Raw genomic sequence first — 19320 nt, 5'->3', positions numbered from 1 at the left:
AAGGAATACCTATTCAAGTTATGAATGTTCCCCTGCAACAAACCATTACCCATATTACTATTGTACAAAACGCAATTTATAAACCAAGTGGCTCGTCTATGCAGGTGGGGAATGCCAACTCCCAGATCATTTTTCTTTTTTTTTGCTATATGCTTTATGTTGCACTGACACATATAGGTCTTATGGCGATGATGGGACAGGAAAGGCCAAAGAATTGGAAGGAAGCGGCCGTGGCCTTAATTAAGGTACAGCCCCAGCAACTCCCAGATCAACCCAGGAACGTTTGGTTGCTGTAGGAGCGACGACATAGTTCGGCACCAACAGCAGCATTTTTGAAGTGTCATTTGATTTCAATTTTGGATGTGTTGTTTGGACTTACCGGTAATCAATATTTTTAAATTTGGATTTGAAAATTGTAACATACCAGATTGTTTAATTTATTGTGTGTTGTATGTGAGCGTATGTTTTTCCAATTTAACCGTGGCTGAAGATGACCCGGTCGGTGTGTATGGGGTCGAAACTAGTACCAGTTATATAAGATACTAGCTGTAGTATCCGGCGTAGCCTGGATCATTTTTTAATGTTTACCTAAGATTTGTACTACCATTTAGTTATGTGTGAAGAGATTTTTTTTTATAGAATTCCTTTATGAGATGTCGATTTTATGATATATAATGGGTAGTTTTAGAGTTATTTACATGCGTTTGATTTCAAGTTTTAAATAATTTAATTCACGAGTAATAATAAGTGATAACTATATGTATTTACCCGTTGCACTATAGATATGATGTACATGATTTCAGCTGTCCTCGAGACTGTCGCAAATGAACCTTGCGACCCCAAAATCGGTGGAAGTGATGGAATCTCGGTCATTTTAGACTATTTACTTTTAAGTCCCTCTCACTGGAGGCTGAACGTGGACTTAAACGGCATCCAGAGCATCACAATTCGTCTCAGCCACATATAAGTAATGAATTCGAATTCATTATCATCAATGTTCTGTCATATGGCAGCTCTCCACGGAATCCTGTCTCTTGCCACCCTCTTTGTTTCCTCATACTGTACTTGTATTCTATCCTGATACTGTCCAGCATCTGATATCTTCTCCGTCCTCTTTGTCTTTTTCCATTTACCTTTCCTTCTATAGCATTAATATTGCTTATATTCCATTATATTTACTTGCCATTCACGCCCATTCCCCAACACCAGCGGAGGTTGGGATGTTTCATCTACATAGTTCTTTTTCAGATGGTAAGTCATATACGAGTACGGTTTGAAAAGTTCTCGGAATCACCGCTAGATGTCGGTGCTAGAGCAACGAGGTTCCCGCGTAATAATCGCACATCCTTTGTGAGTGAACACGTGGCACGTCATTGCTCCAGCTGCAGGAGTGTGGTAGTGACGACTCTTTGCTGTTGTTCCTGCGTAGTGATTTGTGCCAATGGAAAAAACTGAGATTCGAGCAGTGATTAAATACTTTGTAAAGAAAGGTATGAAAGCAAAGGAAATTTATGCCGACTTCCAGAACGCACTGGCGGACTCTGCTCCTTCATTTTCAACTGTTGCCAAGTGGACCAGCAAGTTTAAATTTGGTCGGGAGAGCTTGGATGATGATCCGCGCAGTGGACGGCCAAAAAGTGTTACGACCCCAGAATTTATCGCAAAAGTGCATAAAATGGTCATGGAGGATCGTCGACTGAAAGTGCGGGAGATTGCTGAAGCTGTAGGGATGTCTTCTGAACTTGTATATTATATTTTAACCGAAGAATTGGGTATGAAAAAATTATCTGCAAGATGGGTGCTGTGGCTCTGGACATTGGACAATAAACGCACCAAATTGGAAATGTCTGAATGAAGTCTGGCCCGTTTTCAGTGCAACCAACAAGATTTTTTGCACCGGTTTGTGACTACAGATGATACTTGGGTCCACTACTGTACCCCAGAGACATAACAGCAGTCAAAGCAGTGGAAACATGCTGATTCACCATCACCAAAGAAAGCAAAGGCAGTGCGTTTGGCCGGAAAGGTCATGGTTTCAGTTTTCTGGGATGCAAAAGGCATTCTGCTGATAGATTATCTTCCTACTGGCCAAACAATTATGTGGCAATACTATGCAAAGCTCCTAGTCCAACTGCAGGAAAAGATATGCGAAACAAGGCCTGGTTTGGCAAGGGAAAAGGTCATCTTTCATCAGGACAACGCTCTGCCGCACACAAGTGTTATTGCCATGGCAAAACTTCATGAACTGGGGTACGAATTGTTGCCACATCCACCTTATTCACCTGATTTGGCACCATCAGACTTTCATCTATTCCCCAAGCTGAAAATTTTCCTCGGTGGACGGAGATTTTCTACAAGGGAAGAACTGACAGCCGAATTGGAGAGGTATTTTGCAGGCCTGGAGGAATCTCATTTTCGAGATGGGATCAAGGCATTGGAACATCGCTGGACCAAATGCATTAGTCTACAGGGAGACTATGTTGAAAAATAAAAGCAGTTCCACCGAGGTAAGATACTGAAGGGGAGTATGAATGGCCTATCCTGCTCATGTTAAATTTGCTACTTTCATGACCCATTTTCTCAAGAACTACTTGATGAAAGATAATGAAACTTTCAAATATTATTTACACATGCATTATGTACATACTCCTTTAGTTTCATTGAAGTACATGTTTTAGAAGTTGCGATGTAAATTTTTTCTCTGTTACATTTTTTACACTTTTTTTTTCTTTGGTCAGATATTCGTGAATTTTTCTTCAAATATACAAGTTATCTCTACGATTCTAGAGGTGTGCTATTACAAGAGTATTATACATGAACAGTGAAAACATCAAAAGTCTATCTTCTATAGAACCGGATATAACGGGTCATTTGTTTGAAAAAAAAAAAATTGTTTTTCAGAAATTGCGATTAAAAATTAATTTAGATTGTAACTCATTTTTCAGCGGAAACAACAGTAAAAAAATCGCCGACTATGTAGTTTTCATCATCTCCTACATTGTCCGAGTGTATCCTCTTCTTCCTCTTCAAAGATCTTGCCTCCTTGGTCATTTTTAGGCCTGTAGCTTTGCCTTATCGACTCGCTCCTTGTCCAGTTCCTTCAGTATGGCTCGTGTATTCCAACCAGCTCCTCCAAGATTTTCAGTCTACCAGTATTGCCATCATTAAATGTGATGACAGCATCATACACACCAAGCTTCAATGTATGGTACCCTACAAATACATTTTTAGGTACTCTTGTCCACACTACATCATTGAATGACTCATTTACGTTTTGTGTTTTACCCGTCAGACATTTATTCAGTAGAACTGGATTTGCCAAATCTCTATAAACTGGCTTTACAGCAACATAACACCCTCAGGTATAGAGTTCTTGTGGGAAAATTATCTAAAGTTCCAGCTGCTTCAGCCTTTTTTTGTATTTACACCAATCGCCAGAACAAAGGTTGTGGATTGGCTTGTCATCTGTTGATATTTTACGGAAAAAGGTTGCCCACACAGGCTTTTTCATATCATCTAGGTTAGTTTCGTTGCTTCTGATCGCTTGACCACAGTATTCTGATAGTTGATTTATGGCATTGTCTAGCAGACGACCCCTTTTGCTCTTGTCATGATCAAATGTACTCATGATCAATATCAGATTAGTACAACAGCACAAAGAATGAAAAAAATGCATGTTATACCAAGAAAATAGCGCGCACAACGTAAACAATCAACTAATCAACCAACGTATGCAGCTACGTTTCCACTAGAATTTAAATCAGACCACAGCCTTTTAGACCTTATGGTTCTTGAGATATTAAGTGTTTACTGAAAAAATTGTTTATGAAATCCTGAATGGTTCATGTTTGTGGATTACTGTAGTCACGTCTTAGTTCGTGAACCATGGGCAACGGATGAGTGGCCTAGTAAGTGGTCCTGATAGTCGGGATACCAGTTGCTATGGAATGGGAGTGGGCATCTCGGACATATTCTGAGTTGTGGCCGTCCTTGTGCTCAGGCGGCTAGGATTATACAATTCACCGGTGGTCCATAACCCGTTAGAGGAGAGATCCTCACTTGGACTATGTGCAAGTAGGGTAGCATCCTGCTTCATGAATTTACCGAGCTCAGAACACTTTAAGCAAGCCTCGGACCTATGGGAGTATTGGAGTCCCACTCCCATTTGACAGGCGAGGGACTCCTTGAAAACAACTTGGCGAACGAAATGGAATTCGATGGGGAGCTATCAATATTAATGGGGCTTATGGAAGAAGGAAAGTAGAACTGGCTGGGTCAGCAAAGAGGATGCATTCGGATGTGCTAGGAGTAAGTGATATTTGGGTAAGGGGAGATAACGAGGAAGAGATAGGAGATTATAAAGTGTACTTGACGGGTGTTAGAAAGGGAAGGGCAGAGTCTCAAAAGACGAGACCAACCGATTCGACAGGTCGTCCTCCGATGTAGATGTTGATTCCCATAGGGAACCTAAAATATTTGTCCCGAATGAGTAAATTTATAATACCAATATAATGGTCCTTTATTGGACATTATAAATTTTCCAGCTAACACATTCTTGGTTGCCTGCGTTTCGCCCTCGTGTGCTAAATTAGGCTCGTCAGTTGGGACTTAGCACACCACCCAAGACGCAAGGCTAGTGCATACCATGGAGGCCACTGCATAGGCTACTTGAAGCCACCAGCAGTGCCAATGCACTATGAGAGCTATGTCTCATTTTCAAAAATTGATGCCTGCCTGGACAAATATTTTAGGTTCCCTATGGGAATCAACATCTACATCATTTGATGGCCAGGCAGGCATCAATTTTTGAAAATGAGACATAGCTCTCATAGTGCATTGGCACTGCTGGTGGCTTCAAGTAGCCTATGCAGTGGCCTCCATGGTATGCACTAGCCTTGCGTCGTGGGTGGTGTGCTAAGTCCCAACTGACGAGCCTAACTTAGCACACAAGGGCGAAACGCAGGTAACTAAGAATGAGTTAGCTGGAAAATTTATAATGTCCAATAACGGACCATTATATTGGTATTATTAGGTCATCCTCCTCCATGACAATGCGCGACCCCATACTGCGGCTCTGTCTCCAAGCTACAGGAAATGCACTGGACTACACTTGATCATCCTCCTTACAGCCCAGACTTATCACCCTGCGATTTCCACTTGTTCGGACAGCCTAAAGAAGCTCTAGGAGGGCAAAGATTTGAAGAAGTCGAGAGTGTGGAAGACTTTGTGCGCGATTGGCTGGTGACACGATCCTGTTCTTTTTACAATGAGGTCATCAAAAAGCTGCCCATATGCTGGGACAAATGCATTTCCAAAGCAGGAAACTATGTGGAAAAATAAATTGTAATTGCCTTGTGTTTTTCAATAAATGAATTTAAATAAAAAATAAAATCCCGTTTATATTCAAACCCCCTTGTATACAGAAAAGTTGGCCAAAAATAAAAAATAACATAAGCATGCACTTAATGGGAAAACACTGAAGAACTCTTTAAGTCTGTTGTAGAGATCCAGTTGTATGGAAATTTGGTTTAAAAATAGTTGATTCATTAAAATAGACCAATGTAGAGTGAAGTTGAAGAAGCACATTAAAAATAGCCCAAATGTCACTAAAAACAAGTGTCCTTTGAGTAAATAAATCTAGATGAGGTGACGTGTAAGTAAAATAATTCCTTTAACAATCAGTTTTTTTTTTTTTTTTTTAAGTTACTGGAAAACAGGTGAACTCCTATCTAATTCAAGACAGAGGTTAGTCTTGCAAATTGTTGAAGTAATAATGTTTGAAAAAATTGTAGAAAATTCTAAGATGAAGTAGAGTCAAATTAATACTTATAGGATGAGTCTTTTTATCCCTTCTCTCCCCACCTCTCTCCTAAGAGATGTTTGCTACTTCAACCCAGCAGTCAGCAAACTCATCTCAGCTAAGCCAACACACACTCCCGTACAACGGGACCAGTAATGGAGTAATTTATTTTTATAAAGACTTCTTTTTGTTCATTTTTCTTTTTTCCCCATTTCTCATTTTTAATCTAACTTCTCCTTTTTTCTTTTTAGACTCCTAGACTATATTGGCAATAAATTGAATACGTGCAGAAAAAAATATTTTTTGTAATTATGTTAACAAAGACAAGATAGATGAGTGAGAAATGAAAATCTATGGAATGAAATAGGGAAAGGATTTAAATAGACTGAATTGGCTTGTATATATTCAGCAGATGAATGAAGAAAGAATTGCGGTTTCAACTGATAGGAAAGAGAAAGCAAGGAAAAAGTCACTATAAAATAGACTTTGGTAAGCATACCATAGGGCAGCAGAATCTGGACTGGAATAATGAGGTATAGAACATAGATAGGGTAACATGGAAATGATGGGGGAGTAAATATCACTGCCATAATCCAGCTGACTCTATATGATTCTGGTTTATTGTTTTGGCATATGACCTTTGATTTAACCATTTATACCTAAATATTCGTCTGTATATTTTATTGTCGGGGATCTTTTTGTACTTTCGGGATAAACGGTCATTAATATCTATTACTTCGGAGCTGTGTCTGCTGCATCACTAGTGCTTTTGACCACCTCGATGAGGAATTATATTTCTTCTTTTATTCATTTTTGTTTCTTTCTTGTTTCAGCCGTGTGATAATGGAAAGGCTGGGGGGCAGGATGGGATGCCACAGCAGCAGCAGCAGCAGCAGCAGCATTGCCTTACAGGTCCCCCGGGATTGGGGGTGACAACAGAGACCATGGCTCTAGTTCCGCATCCTCCTCAACATTCACAGGCTCAGGTAAATAAAATTTATATCTATGTATCACTCACATTAACAGTGTATGTGTGAACTTACTTTTGCAATTCCATGAAGGAAAAATCTGACATGGAAAATAGTGGTATTGCAGAAAACAAAACATTTTTGCTACCTTTTGCAGTTGTATTTTCTTGGCGACATCTACTTATATTGATATACATTCCCAAAGAAATCCTGAAATATTTGTCCTGAATGAGTAAATTCATAATTCCAGTATAATTGGTCCATTATTGGACATTATAAATCTTCCAGTTAATTCATTCATGGATACTAGTGTTTCGCCCCAGTGTGCCAATATGGGCTCATCAGTTGGTAATTAGCATGCCTACCAAGGCGCATGGCTAGTGCATACCATGGAGGCCACTGCGTAGGCTATTTGGGGCCACTGGCAGTGTCAGTGCACCATGAGAGACTTTGTCTCATGTACAAAAAAATCATGCCTGCTAGGCCATCAAATGATATAGATATTGATTCCCAAAGGGAACTTGAAATATTTGTCCTGAACGAGTAAATTCATAATTCCAATATATCAGCAACATCAGTGTTGAGTCTAGAGAGCTCATGGGTAATAAGAGCTGTTCTTCTCTCAGGTCTGTCATTATCTGACACATCAGGTAAAGTTCTCCCATTCCATGTTCCAATTTTCTGAGTACGACTCTTTCCTGCTTTTGATTTCTGACCGCATGAGGGGTGACCCGCTGGGTGCGGTCACATGTGATGTGACTTCTGATGTTTAGCCCACCTTTTCTAGGGCCTTCCCCATGTGGGGTGGGCAGCAGTAATCCTAAACAGGCCTGCCCAAACACAGATACAGGACCGAATTCCTGAGTAGTCACGGGTTCTCGGTGAGACGACCATCACACATCTGCTGCCAACGTACAGGTCCGAACTAGGGGCTTCCAATTTCACCCATAACCTGCCCCCCACCATCCATATCCCATCGCTGCTAGACTTTGTAATTAGTAAGTGACATTTGGAAGAAGTGCCACAGGCATGGATTTGTTTAGGGTGGATCTCAGCTTGCCAAGAAGCGACCCACGCACTGTGATCTCGGAGTCGTGTCCTGCGGCACATTTGGAATGAGACATGCAGGTTCAAAAACCGAGACTGCAACGAACTGCCTCAGACTCAAAGTTCTACTGAGGTGCGCCTTCATGGCAAGTTCGTCTGGTATGATCATTTCTGCCTCCGCGACTGTTGGGAACCATGAGAGTAACGGAGTCCTGCTCCGCTCGTTTGATTATTGGGCCAAATACTTGTGATGGGTTCCATTGTAATTTCCTACACTGAGGGAACCATCAACCTATCTAAAGGGGTTCATCCACCCAAAGCTGTTGGCCCCTTTAGGGAGTAGGGTTACTTACCACCTCTCGACACTCTTGTGTTGAGTCGTTGGCTGTACAGACTTACTCCATTACCGTAGCGGAATATCCGACCAGACATACAAAGCAGATGGTAAAAATTAAAATAAAAAAAAAACGCTTATGAATGTCTCATCCATATTATATTATGAACACATTGTAATTCTTATATTAAATTCATTATTACTAATAGCAGTCACTATGTGGTTATTTTAAATTCTTGAGGTTGTTACCACAGCGCAGATCCATTCAACTTGTTCCTCAGTATGCTGGATGAGCTTCTTGAATGAACGTTAAACTCAAGATCTTCAAACTATAGCAAAATGCGTGGCCGCTTGTTGTTAAAAAATCGTTCTCGTAGCACTAGAATGATGTGTCAACAATAAGCGGCTGTAAATTAAAGCCATGATCACTACATTCCCAATCATAGCCCTTTTCATCCTTACATTGACAAAAACTGTTTCTGTGTTAGAGTGACTTTAAACCACTGGCAATCTGTACGTTCCGGGCGAGTTGGCCGTGTGGTTAGGGGCGCGCAGCTGTGAGCTCGCATCCGGGAGATAGTGGGTTCGAATCCCACTGTCGGCAGCTCTGAAGATGGTTTTCCGTGGTTTCCCATTTTCACACCAGGCAAGTGCTGGGGCTGTACCTTAATTGAGGCCACGCTCGCTTCCTTCCCATTCCTAGGTCTTTCCTGTCCCTTTGTCGCCATACGATCTATCTGTATCGGTGCGACGTAAAAAAAAAAAAAGCAATCTGTACGTACATTCCAAGGGTTAAGATGAGGAAAAGGTGTGGCAGGATTTTCTTAAACACACTGAGAATAAGAGAAAGAGAAAGAAAATGAAAATGACCTTTTATCCAACGAAGACAATTCAAAGAAATTCCACGGCTACCCCACTAATTGTATAGTATGGTTATGACTTCCACGTTTCTTTAAATTTCTTTGCTCACTGTCGGAAGCAGAACTTAACATGCCCTGATGAAGGCCAATGCAATTTGGCTGAAAGCTCAGCTTCATTAAATAAATATAGTGGCTTTAATCCAGTATTCATTTATTTATTTACTTTAATACATTAATCTATTGAAGATTTATCTGTATATGTACTATAACCTCTTAAATATTTTGGGTAAGATATGTTTCTTGTCTATTCACACACGACATTTATCATTCAGAACATCGAAAAGTAGATTTGTTTTTCTGTTGTCAAATTGGGTAAAATTCACTTGGCGTGTTCTGCATTTGCAACATTGACATAATTTTCTGTGTTCTTGAATGATTTTTTTTTTTCCCCCCCCATTTGTCATGTACTAAATTTAAGTGACTTCATGTTGTGCGACTTCCATGACAATATTAACCTTTTAACTGGGAATTTTGTACTGAGAAATCAACCTACATAGCAGGGAATATATTTTGACTATAAGCAAGTTAATTCATCACCTTGATGCGGGTGACGAAGTAACTCGTCCCGTCAATTATGTATGTATGTATGTATGTATGTAATGTATGTAATGTATGTATGTATGTATGTATGTATGTATGTATGTATGAGCAGAAGAGAAATTTAACTAGTCCTGCCCATTTGAATCAAACCATAGTTCACTGTTTTATTTGATGTCTTTGAAGTATATTCCAATGAGACAAATTCTGTAACAAGGGAATGACCATGCTATTGTCCTATTATTCCCTTTATTATCAATACATTATTTGAATGTGGAAACACTTTGTTTGACAACCACAAAAGGAGAAGGTATACTTGGATATCTCAATTAGATGACAAGAAATATCAAATTGATTTGATATAACAGCAGTACAGAAGTTGCCTAAAGAATGCTAAATGTTACCCAGGCGCAGACATTTATTCTGACCATATAATAGTTGTAGCAGAGGTACTAATTAAATTGAAAATAGTATGGAAAGGAAAGAAGAAATTAATATTGAGAAACTGAGAGACAAAGACAAGATAGAGAACTAGAGGTTGAGTATTGTAACAATAATACGTTAGGAAATGAAACAGAAAATGTAGAAAGGAGATGGGAAACTTTTAAAAATGGAATAAAAGAAGCAGCTAAGAAAACGCTTGGAGTCAAGGAGAGGAAAAGGACAAAGAAGGAATGGATAACATCAAAAATAGTAAATTGGAGGAACATAGAAAATGGAAAACAGTAAATACAGAAGAAGGAAACTGTAACTACAGGAAGTTAAATAATGAATTAAGAAGAGAAATAGAAAAAGCAAAGAAGAAATGGTTGACAGAAAAGTGTGATGAGATAGAGCAACTGGAGAAAGAAGGGAAATATGACTTGATGTACAAAGAAGCAACAAATATAGTATTCAAAGAAAAGAGAAGAAACAACAGCAATAAGGAAATAGAGGCTACAGATGGCACAATGATATATGAACCCCAAGAAATAATGAAAAAATGGGAAGAATACATAGAATGGCTACATGATCGGGACAATCGACCAAATGAAGAAGAACTAGGATTAGAGGAGGAAGATATGGTTAAAGGGGATGATAAAGGGGAAACCATACAGAGAAGAGAGATCAAAACATCACTGAATGAGATGAAAAATAGAAAAACAATGGGAATAGATGAGATTCCTGTTGAACTGTTAAAAGCGTTAAATAACGAAGGAAGAATGGAGTTGATTGGATTATGTAATCAAATATACATGACAGGAAAATGTCCAAAGGACTTTAGTGAAATCATCTTAATCCCTACTGAAAAGGAAAAGAACAGCAAAAAATGTGAAGTACATAGGACATTGAGTCTAATTTCACATGCAGCCAAAGTCTTACTGCGGACGCTCAACAGAAGGATATACGGAAAGCTGAATAACTTTGTAGGTGAAGAACACTTTGGTTTCAGGAGAGGAGTTGGAACAAGAGACGCCATTGGACTTCTGAGGGTGATAGGAGAGAGGTACATAGAGAAAAACAGGAAGGTTTATGCTGTCTTTATTGACCTTAAGAAGGCTTTTGACTGTGTCAGATGGGACAAATTGATGACAATCCTGAAGAAACATGTAGTTGATTGGAGGGATAGAAGGCTAATAAAGAATTTGTATTTAAACCAGAGAACAAGAGTGAGAATAGGAGATGAGTTGAGTGAAGAAATTGAATTAGGAAGAGGTGTAAGACAGGGCTGCTCCTTATCACCGATACTGTTCAACATCTATCTCAAAGATGAAAGTTTTAATGGAAAAAGTGGAGTTTGTGTTGGAGGTAGGAGAGTAGAATGTATAAGATTTGCAAATGATATGGTTGTGATGGAAGAAAGCGAACATGAAATGATAACATTTTTAGATAAACTCAACATGAAACTAGAAGAATATGGAATGAGAATTAATAATAATAAGACCAAAAGTATGATAATTGGAGGAAAAGGTAGAAGTTGTCATATTAGTATAGGGGGAGAGGAAATAGAGCAAGTCAGTAACTTAAAGTATTTGGGAAGTATTATCGGAGATGATATGTATTGCACGACAGAAAGTAAGAAAAGAATTCCCATAGCAAAAGAAGTCTTTAAAAAAAAATCAAAATTACTTTGTGGACCACTAAACAAAGATTTGAGGAAAAGACTTGCTAAGTGTTATATTTGGAGCATAGTACTGTATGGCGCAGAGACTTGGACATTGAGAAAGGAAGATGAGAGAAGATTGGAGACACTAGAGATGTGGGTATGGAGGAGAATAGAACGAGTGAAATGAGAAGAAAGAAGCAATAACAGTAAAAATTTCCACCTATTTGATACTTACATTTGCATTAAGCAAATCAAGTAATCATACACAGTACATGTTTCATTCCATTTTGGAACATCTTCAGCTGTATTACATTGCTTAGGTGAAAACACTAAGTATTTATCTTTCTAAGAACATCTCAAACAGGTACCTTGTTTTTCTTAAAATCTACGTAAATTTAAAATTCGAAATAAATTAAAATCAGTGTGGATTGTTGAATGGGGTGGTGAAATGAGAGGGAAATGGATCTGCTTATGGTTAGCCTATTTTAAATTTTTTTAATCTATTCATTTGAACAGTTGTTGTAAAAAATGTTTCCAGCACTTTTATCACCAAAATATTCTGCTTGTCTTCTAATAAAAAGTTTTTTGAAGAAATAACTTTCCTTTGTCACTGTTCTGAATATTACTAGGTATTCTCTTTGTTTGCTCCTTCCAAGGTGATTACTGTTTGTTTTAAATTTACAAAAATATCTCTTGAATTCAGTTAGTTCAGGAGCCCTGAAGCTGATTGCTGTTTTACTATTAATAAAAAAGCTTCCCCGTAATCTTGTTGATAAATCTACAGTGTCCTTGGAGGAGCGGCGGCTAATGCAGCCTTCCACCTCATTTTGGTTCTGCCATTGGTTTTTTGGGGTTTCCTTATAACCGCATAAACTTTGGTGGTGCTATATGAGGATCCAACCAGCCTCTGGGCTGATGGCCTAACAGACATAAATATAATAAGAAAAGAACTAAAAATTGTAAATGTTTTACACAAAGTTACATAAAACTTCTAAGTGTGCAATATAGAAATGTCATTTTCAACGATTATTTACAATGGTAAGTCTTGAACCATGAAGCCGTTACGAAGAGAAGTACAGTAGATACAATAGATTGCAAAACAGATATATCACTATAGAGCATTGCATATCAATTCTGGAAACTACTGACATCTGTAAAATGATTGTCGAGCTACTATCGATAATGTAATGGTATGTGTTAGCTCATCCCGCTCATTAGAGAACAGTTTCTGAAGGCACTAGACAAGTCATTTCGCTACTACCCAAATAAATGACTATTGATTTATGAGTAAACTCATTACACCCAGATAAGAGGTTAATACTTATTGTCTCAGTTATGTTTATTGTAGTTTTTAATTATTCTTTGTTTGTGAGGAGGCATATTTCATGTATTTTTTTTTGTACTAGCATATTCCTATGACGCCAGTCCAAGCTGCTCTCACTACCACGGCAGGCGGTGTGCCTACCCTTTCTCTACCATCTCACCCCATGGAAGTAGCTGTTCCTACATCCCAGGCTACAGGGGTTGGTGTTGTTCTTGGGGAGGATGAGAGTACGAAAGACAAGCTGGATAAGGGAACGTGCACAACTGAGCGATGTGGGGACAATCAGGTTCATTGTCAGGTAAGAGAAAAAACTTCAGAAAGCAAAAATCGCAAATTATGCTAACATTGTTATGAGGTACTCTATTAAGCCAATTCCAGGCGTTGCGTGTTTACATTTGTACATTTCTGTTTTTATATGTATATATGAAACTTACCATCAAAACAAATTGACATTTATGCATAATAATATCTAGATGATATTAAACAACCTCCACAAATTTCATTGTTCTAAACCTGATGTATGCGATTTTATAAAATTTTAAACGTACCCATCTGTGTTTACATGTAACAGACTTTTAATTTCACATACCTTTAAGTTTTTCCTAAATTCTGCGAATTGTGGTAACTTTTATTGGTAATGTTAAGATATTGTTTGCAAGAAGGACAAAGGTACATTTTGCAAAAAAAAACCCAAATGTGTAAGTTGCATAATGTTTGCGTAATATAGTTAAAGGGGATCGTCGCGTGTTTACTTGACAGCGTCGCGGGATTATACATGCAAATCGGTGCTATGGCAACATGGCATGAGGGGCTAATAAATCTTAAACTCCGCATCAAATACGATCCCTGAATGTTAAAATGTATATTTAATATCACAGTAAGTAATAATAAACAAGGGGCGTGATGGCACAGCAGTTATGCTGCTTGGAACCATCAAGACGGACTGGGTTTTGAGTCCCGATTAATGCTTGTGTGATTTTCGAGGTGAAAGTTACGTCCGGTGGTTTGGATTTTGCATAAAAAATGAGGTCCTGTGGCATATGATAGTGAGATTATCGGTCACTTAGACCTACAAACTTCATTCCTCCTCATAATAATAATAATAATAAGAAGAAGAAGGTATATAACTACGGGTGCTGGTACTGACATGTGGTATACTTAATAAAGTAAAGTGTTTTTATGAATTGTCACACCTTTATTTAACACTAATAATGGTGAATGTAAAATGAACTAAAATATTTTAAAATAACAGAATATTCAACGCTTAAAAGTTTTTTTTTTTCAAGTTGCTTTATGTCCGCCCGGCACAGATATGTCTTATGGCGACGATGGGACACGAAAGGGCTAGGAGTATGAAGGAGGCGTCCGTGGCCTTAATTAAGGTACAGCCCCAGCATTTGCCTGGTGTGAAAATGGGAAACCATGGAAAACCATCATCAGGGAAGTACCTTCTTAACATTCAGTAACAATCTGTATCTATGAAGTTACAGTTTAACAAAAACAAAGTTAAAAATCAACAAAAAAACAAAATAGAACAAAATTAACATTATACCTACGATACTGTTTAAAACTTAAAGGAAATGAAAAATGCACTAAGAAATCACACAGTAATACAAAGCATAAGACAATACAAAAAACAAAGAACACAAATGAGTACACTGGGAAATATGATGAATACCAGAAAGAAGGAATTATCAAAAATTTACAAATTGTAAAGGCAGGTTTCTAGTTTCTTATTGAATTCATTATCCGATACGGTGAATATATAGACTTCTTTTTTTACAGTGTTATAAAGTGTTGTCCCTTGTACAAAAGGTAAATTTGACTGATGCAATGTTTTTGAACTTCGAACGCGATATCATTGGCTTTTTTTTTTTTTTTTTTTTTTTTTTGCTAGTTTTACGTCGCACCAACACATAGGTTTTCTGGCGACGATGCCCCAGTGGGACAGGAAAGGCCTAGAAATGGGAAGGAAGCGGCCGTGGCCTTAATTAAGGTACAGCCCGAACATTAGCCTGGTGTGAAAATGAGAAACCATGGAAAACCATCTTCAGGGTTTCTGACAGTGGGGTTCAAACCCACTATCTCCCAGATGCAAGCTTACAGCTGCGCGCTCCTAACCGCACGGCCAACTCGCTTGGTGAAATGCGTTTTAACAGATCCAAAGAATCAATTCGTCCTATTACAATTTTTCTTAGTACTTGTATAGAAATTAAGGACCGTTTGGTTTTCAATAAAGGAAATTGAAATATATTCCTTAATGTTGCTATTGATGCTTTCACGGCCCGTACTTATAAACATGATACTTTTTTGCTAGGGGCTTTACGTCGCACCGACACAGATAGGTCTTATGGCGACGATGGGATAGGAAAGGCCTAGGAGTTGGAAGGAAGCGGCCGTGGCCTTAATTAAGGTACAGCCCCAGCATTTGCCTGGTGTGAAAATGGGAAACCACGGAAAACCATCTTCAGGGCTGCCGATAGTGGGATTCGAACCTACTATCTCCCGGATGCAAGCTCACAGCCGCGCGCCTCTACACGCATGGCCAACTCGCCCGGTAGACATGATACTGTATAGGCTTTTGGGTTTATGCCGTGTCAAGAAAATAAGGTGAAATTTCTTTATATTTCACAGAGAACTGTGCTCTGCGTCATCCGAAGAAAATCTCGACTGTCCACGAGAAAGGCTTCTTAAACAGTGACTTTTTTGAAATTTAGAACATTATAATAGAAGTGGAAATGGCACGTTTATTCGTCACCAGATGGCTCCCTGGACGTGGCACAGCGCTAGCGTTCGAATTGGAACTGACCGAACCATCAGAATCAGTCTAAGAAGGTCACGTAACATGTGTACGTAACATATGACATAGACAGTTGTATGACATTGACACAAGCCTGGAATGAAACATCTGGCGATGAGGAACGTACGAATTTGGAAAACACCGAGATGAAAAATAACAGTAGTGAAGGGACAGGGAAGAGAACTACCTACGTAAATCCTTAATGGCTGGCAACCAGTTATTACTTAATTGATAGCCAGTGTCCCTGTTGAAATTGTTAGGATTTCTATGTATTTCCACAGCTTCCCGTATAATCCTGGAGCTGTAGTGTCTAGTGTGCGTAGGAGCTCGAGCATCCCGGAACATGACATCATGACCCGGCGATAAATGACGCAGATGATGCAGAGCACAGTTCTCTGTGAAACGTAAAGAAATTTCACCTTTTTTTCTTTCCGTGGCATAAGCCCAAAAGCCTATACAGTATCATATTCCTTAATAACTGTGTTGATGTGTCAAAAGGGCAAAAAGTATTAAAAGTTTTGAAATAAAGATAACATAGGAACTTGTTTTGTAATTTTAATAGCATTTACTTGTTGCTTTGTATACGGGCTCCAAAGAATTACAGAATCAGACGTGCCAAGTCTCCCGATTTAAGCGGGAGACTCCCGCTTTATCATCGTTCTTCTCGATCTCCTGATCGCCAGGACCGATCCCCTGATTTTCAGAGTGGTTTCAATAATTTTTGTATTATTTTAAGCTCCTGCGCGTTTCCTCGTTCTATCGATATATGGCTGAGTATGGCTGGTCGATAGCAGTTCTACTAATGAAACCAGATGGCAGTACAGGGCACAGTGGCCATTCATGTGCTCCTCTTTGGTCTGTAATACAGTCAAATACTCATTCTTTTTGTCAAATACTCAAATACACTGAAGAAAATGGAAATTGCAACACCCAGAAGGAATGGTGCTACATTGCTGCAATTGAACATGCAGGACAAGTGTTCGGTTGTGATTCGATGATTAGACTTTCAAGTCCCTCTGACCGCAAGTTTGGACAACAATCAATACAGAATGTGCCCACCACGAGCTGCAATACATTGATGAATTCATCGAGGCATGGAGTCAATAAGGCCCTGGATCGCTTCCTGAGGAATTGTGGCCCATGCTTGCTGCACTGCATGGGTCAGTTGTTCCAGAGTTGTGGGTGGCTGAGGACGGTTGGTGGCTGAGGACAGTTGGCCAGTTGTCGACCCATCATATCCCTCACATGCTCAATAGGACTGAGGTCCGGGGATCTGGCGGGTCATTCTAAGGTTGTGATGTCGTGGAGAGCTTCTCTGGAGATGTGTGCAGTGTGAACCCGGACATTGTCCTGCTGAAACATCCCATTACCAATGTTCGCCATCATAGGGACAACCACTGGATTGAGTATCCTATCAACGTACTGTCGAGCAGTCATAGTGCCCTCAGCAAGTGCTAATTGTGATTTCACATTAAAGCCAATAGCTCCCCAGACCATAATGCTTGGTGTTGGCCCTGTGTGCCTCTCGACAATACGATCTGGGTGGCCCCTCTCCCCGGTACGTCGGCGCACACAATTCCGGCGATCACTGTGGGCAAGACAGAAGCGCGATTCATCACTAAAGACGACCCTATGCAATTCGTCGATCTTTCTCGACACCAGGCCAGCCTTACATGTTGCTGTTGTGGGGAAATGGAACACCTTCTGCAGGGACATGGACTCATAAGCCAGCTGCATGCAGGCGATTACCAACTGTTTGTTGTGTAACGTGGGGTGCCACAGCTGCTCGAATTTGCGCTGCTGTTCCATGGGGTTCCATCCGGGCCATCCGAATGATGCGGCGATCCTCTCTCACAGTTGTCTGTCACGCTGGGCCTGTGCCAGGTCTACGAATGTGGCTACCTTCATTTCACCACTGCTGCCATACACGTTGTACTGTAGATGCCTGTCGGCCAACACGTGCAATGACAGTCCTTAGCGATAGTCCAGCCTCACACAACCCAATTATCCGAGCCCTCTCAAACGGCGACAGTTGTTAATAGTGTGCTCTTCTCTCTCGTCAGGGCATGTTTGACGGGGAACACGTCACTGCACAGACTGCAAGTCAACTACGCTACACCAGAGTCCGTATACTGGAGTTGATTCCTCCGCGACCAATCACACGGGGAGACCTGTAGCAACAATTCAATGGGGCTGAAACTTTGATCGTTTACATACCTACATGGCATCGTTCTATCTTGAAAATCAACACAAACAACCAATGCCTTCATGGTGTTGCAATTTCTATTTTCTTAAGTTTAGCTTAATAGGAAGTGGAAGTCGCAAGCGAGTAACCTAACCTGAGAAGTAGCACGCCATAGACGTACCCAGGGCAGCACTTGCATAAGTGCTCGTGTTGTATGCCTTAATATTTGTTTTGGCCAAAATGTCAAAAAAGAAATACGATGCAGTGTTTAAAAGTGCTTATAGGGAAGAGTTTCAGTGAATCCAGGAAGAGACCAATGTTCACATTCTGTACTATATGTAGGTGTGATTTTTCAGTTGTGTATGGCGGGAAGTGTGATATACTCAAATATGTGCAAACGAAAAAACATAAGGACAGTGTCCAGTGTGTAGAAAGAAACCAGAAACTGATCTTTTCATGTAAAAACACCAATGTAATTCTTGTGACGAATGCCGAGGCTTTATTTACGCCATTTATCGTAGAACATAATCTGCCTGAAAATTGCGACGACCACGTGGGGCCTTGGTTTTGCAAAATTTTTCCTGATTCGGAAATCGCTAAACGATATGGGTGTGCTAGAACGAAAACAGCGGTTATCATTACAGAATTGTGCATGGAAGAAAGGGCGAAAATTGTATCACATTTGCAGGTGAGTACATTTTCTGTTGCTACTGACGGTAGCAATAAAAGCAACTTGAAAATATATCCTATTGTAACGTTTTTTTAGGCCTGAACTCAATGAAATTCAGAGTTGTCTACTTTCTGTGCCTAATTTAGAAGGGGATGATACTGGAGCTAACATCGCCAATCTTTTGCTTTCACCTTTCCAGGAATTCTGCATTCCATTAAAAAACTGCCTAGTTCTTGTTGCCGATAATGCTCCAGTAATGGTAGGATTAAAGAATGGTGTGGCAGGATGTTTGAAGCGGGAAAATCGTAACATAATCATCGTAGGCTGCTCTTGTCACCTAATTAATCTTGCTGCAGAGAAGGATGCGGTGTGCTTGCCCGTAAATATAGATGAAAGTATAATTGATATATTTTATTATTATCTGGAAAGGAGTGCAAAAAGGAAAGAAAAGTTCAGAGAATTTCAGACTTTACACAACACAGAGATCAGGAAAATTCTGAAGCATGTGCCTACTCGATAGTTATCGCTAAGAAAGTGTTGAGATAGGATTTTGCTGCAGTGAGACCCTTTGGTTATTTTATTCAGGAGCGAAATTGTGAGTAAGGTTTCTCAGATAGGAACTGTGAAAGCTTACAAAATTCCTAAGCAC

At 39.6% G+C, this 19320-nt stretch overlaps 1 protein-coding gene across 1 annotated transcript in view; it reads left to right on the top strand.

Annotated features, from left to right (window-relative positions):
• Window positions 1–19320, top strand: part of LOC136876271 (zinc finger protein 28) — a 218109-nt gene that overhangs the window by 46462 nt on the left and 152327 nt on the right. Inside the window, exons 4-5 of the mRNA XM_067150081.2 lie at window positions 6634–6786; window positions 13099–13314. Of these exons, the coding sequence (XP_067006182.2) occupies window positions 6634–6786; window positions 13099–13314 (369 nt within the window). The remainder of the gene's footprint in view (window positions 1–6633; window positions 6787–13098; window positions 13315–19320) is intronic.

The sequence above is a fragment of the Anabrus simplex genome, chromosome 6 (assembly GCF_040414725.1).
Source record: "Anabrus simplex isolate iqAnaSimp1 chromosome 6, ASM4041472v1, whole genome shotgun sequence".
Taxonomy (NCBI): Eukaryota; Metazoa; Arthropoda; class Insecta; order Orthoptera; family Tettigoniidae; genus Anabrus; species Anabrus simplex.
Note: the sequence above shows the minus strand (reverse complement) of the source record. Positions and strands in the feature narration are given on the sequence as shown.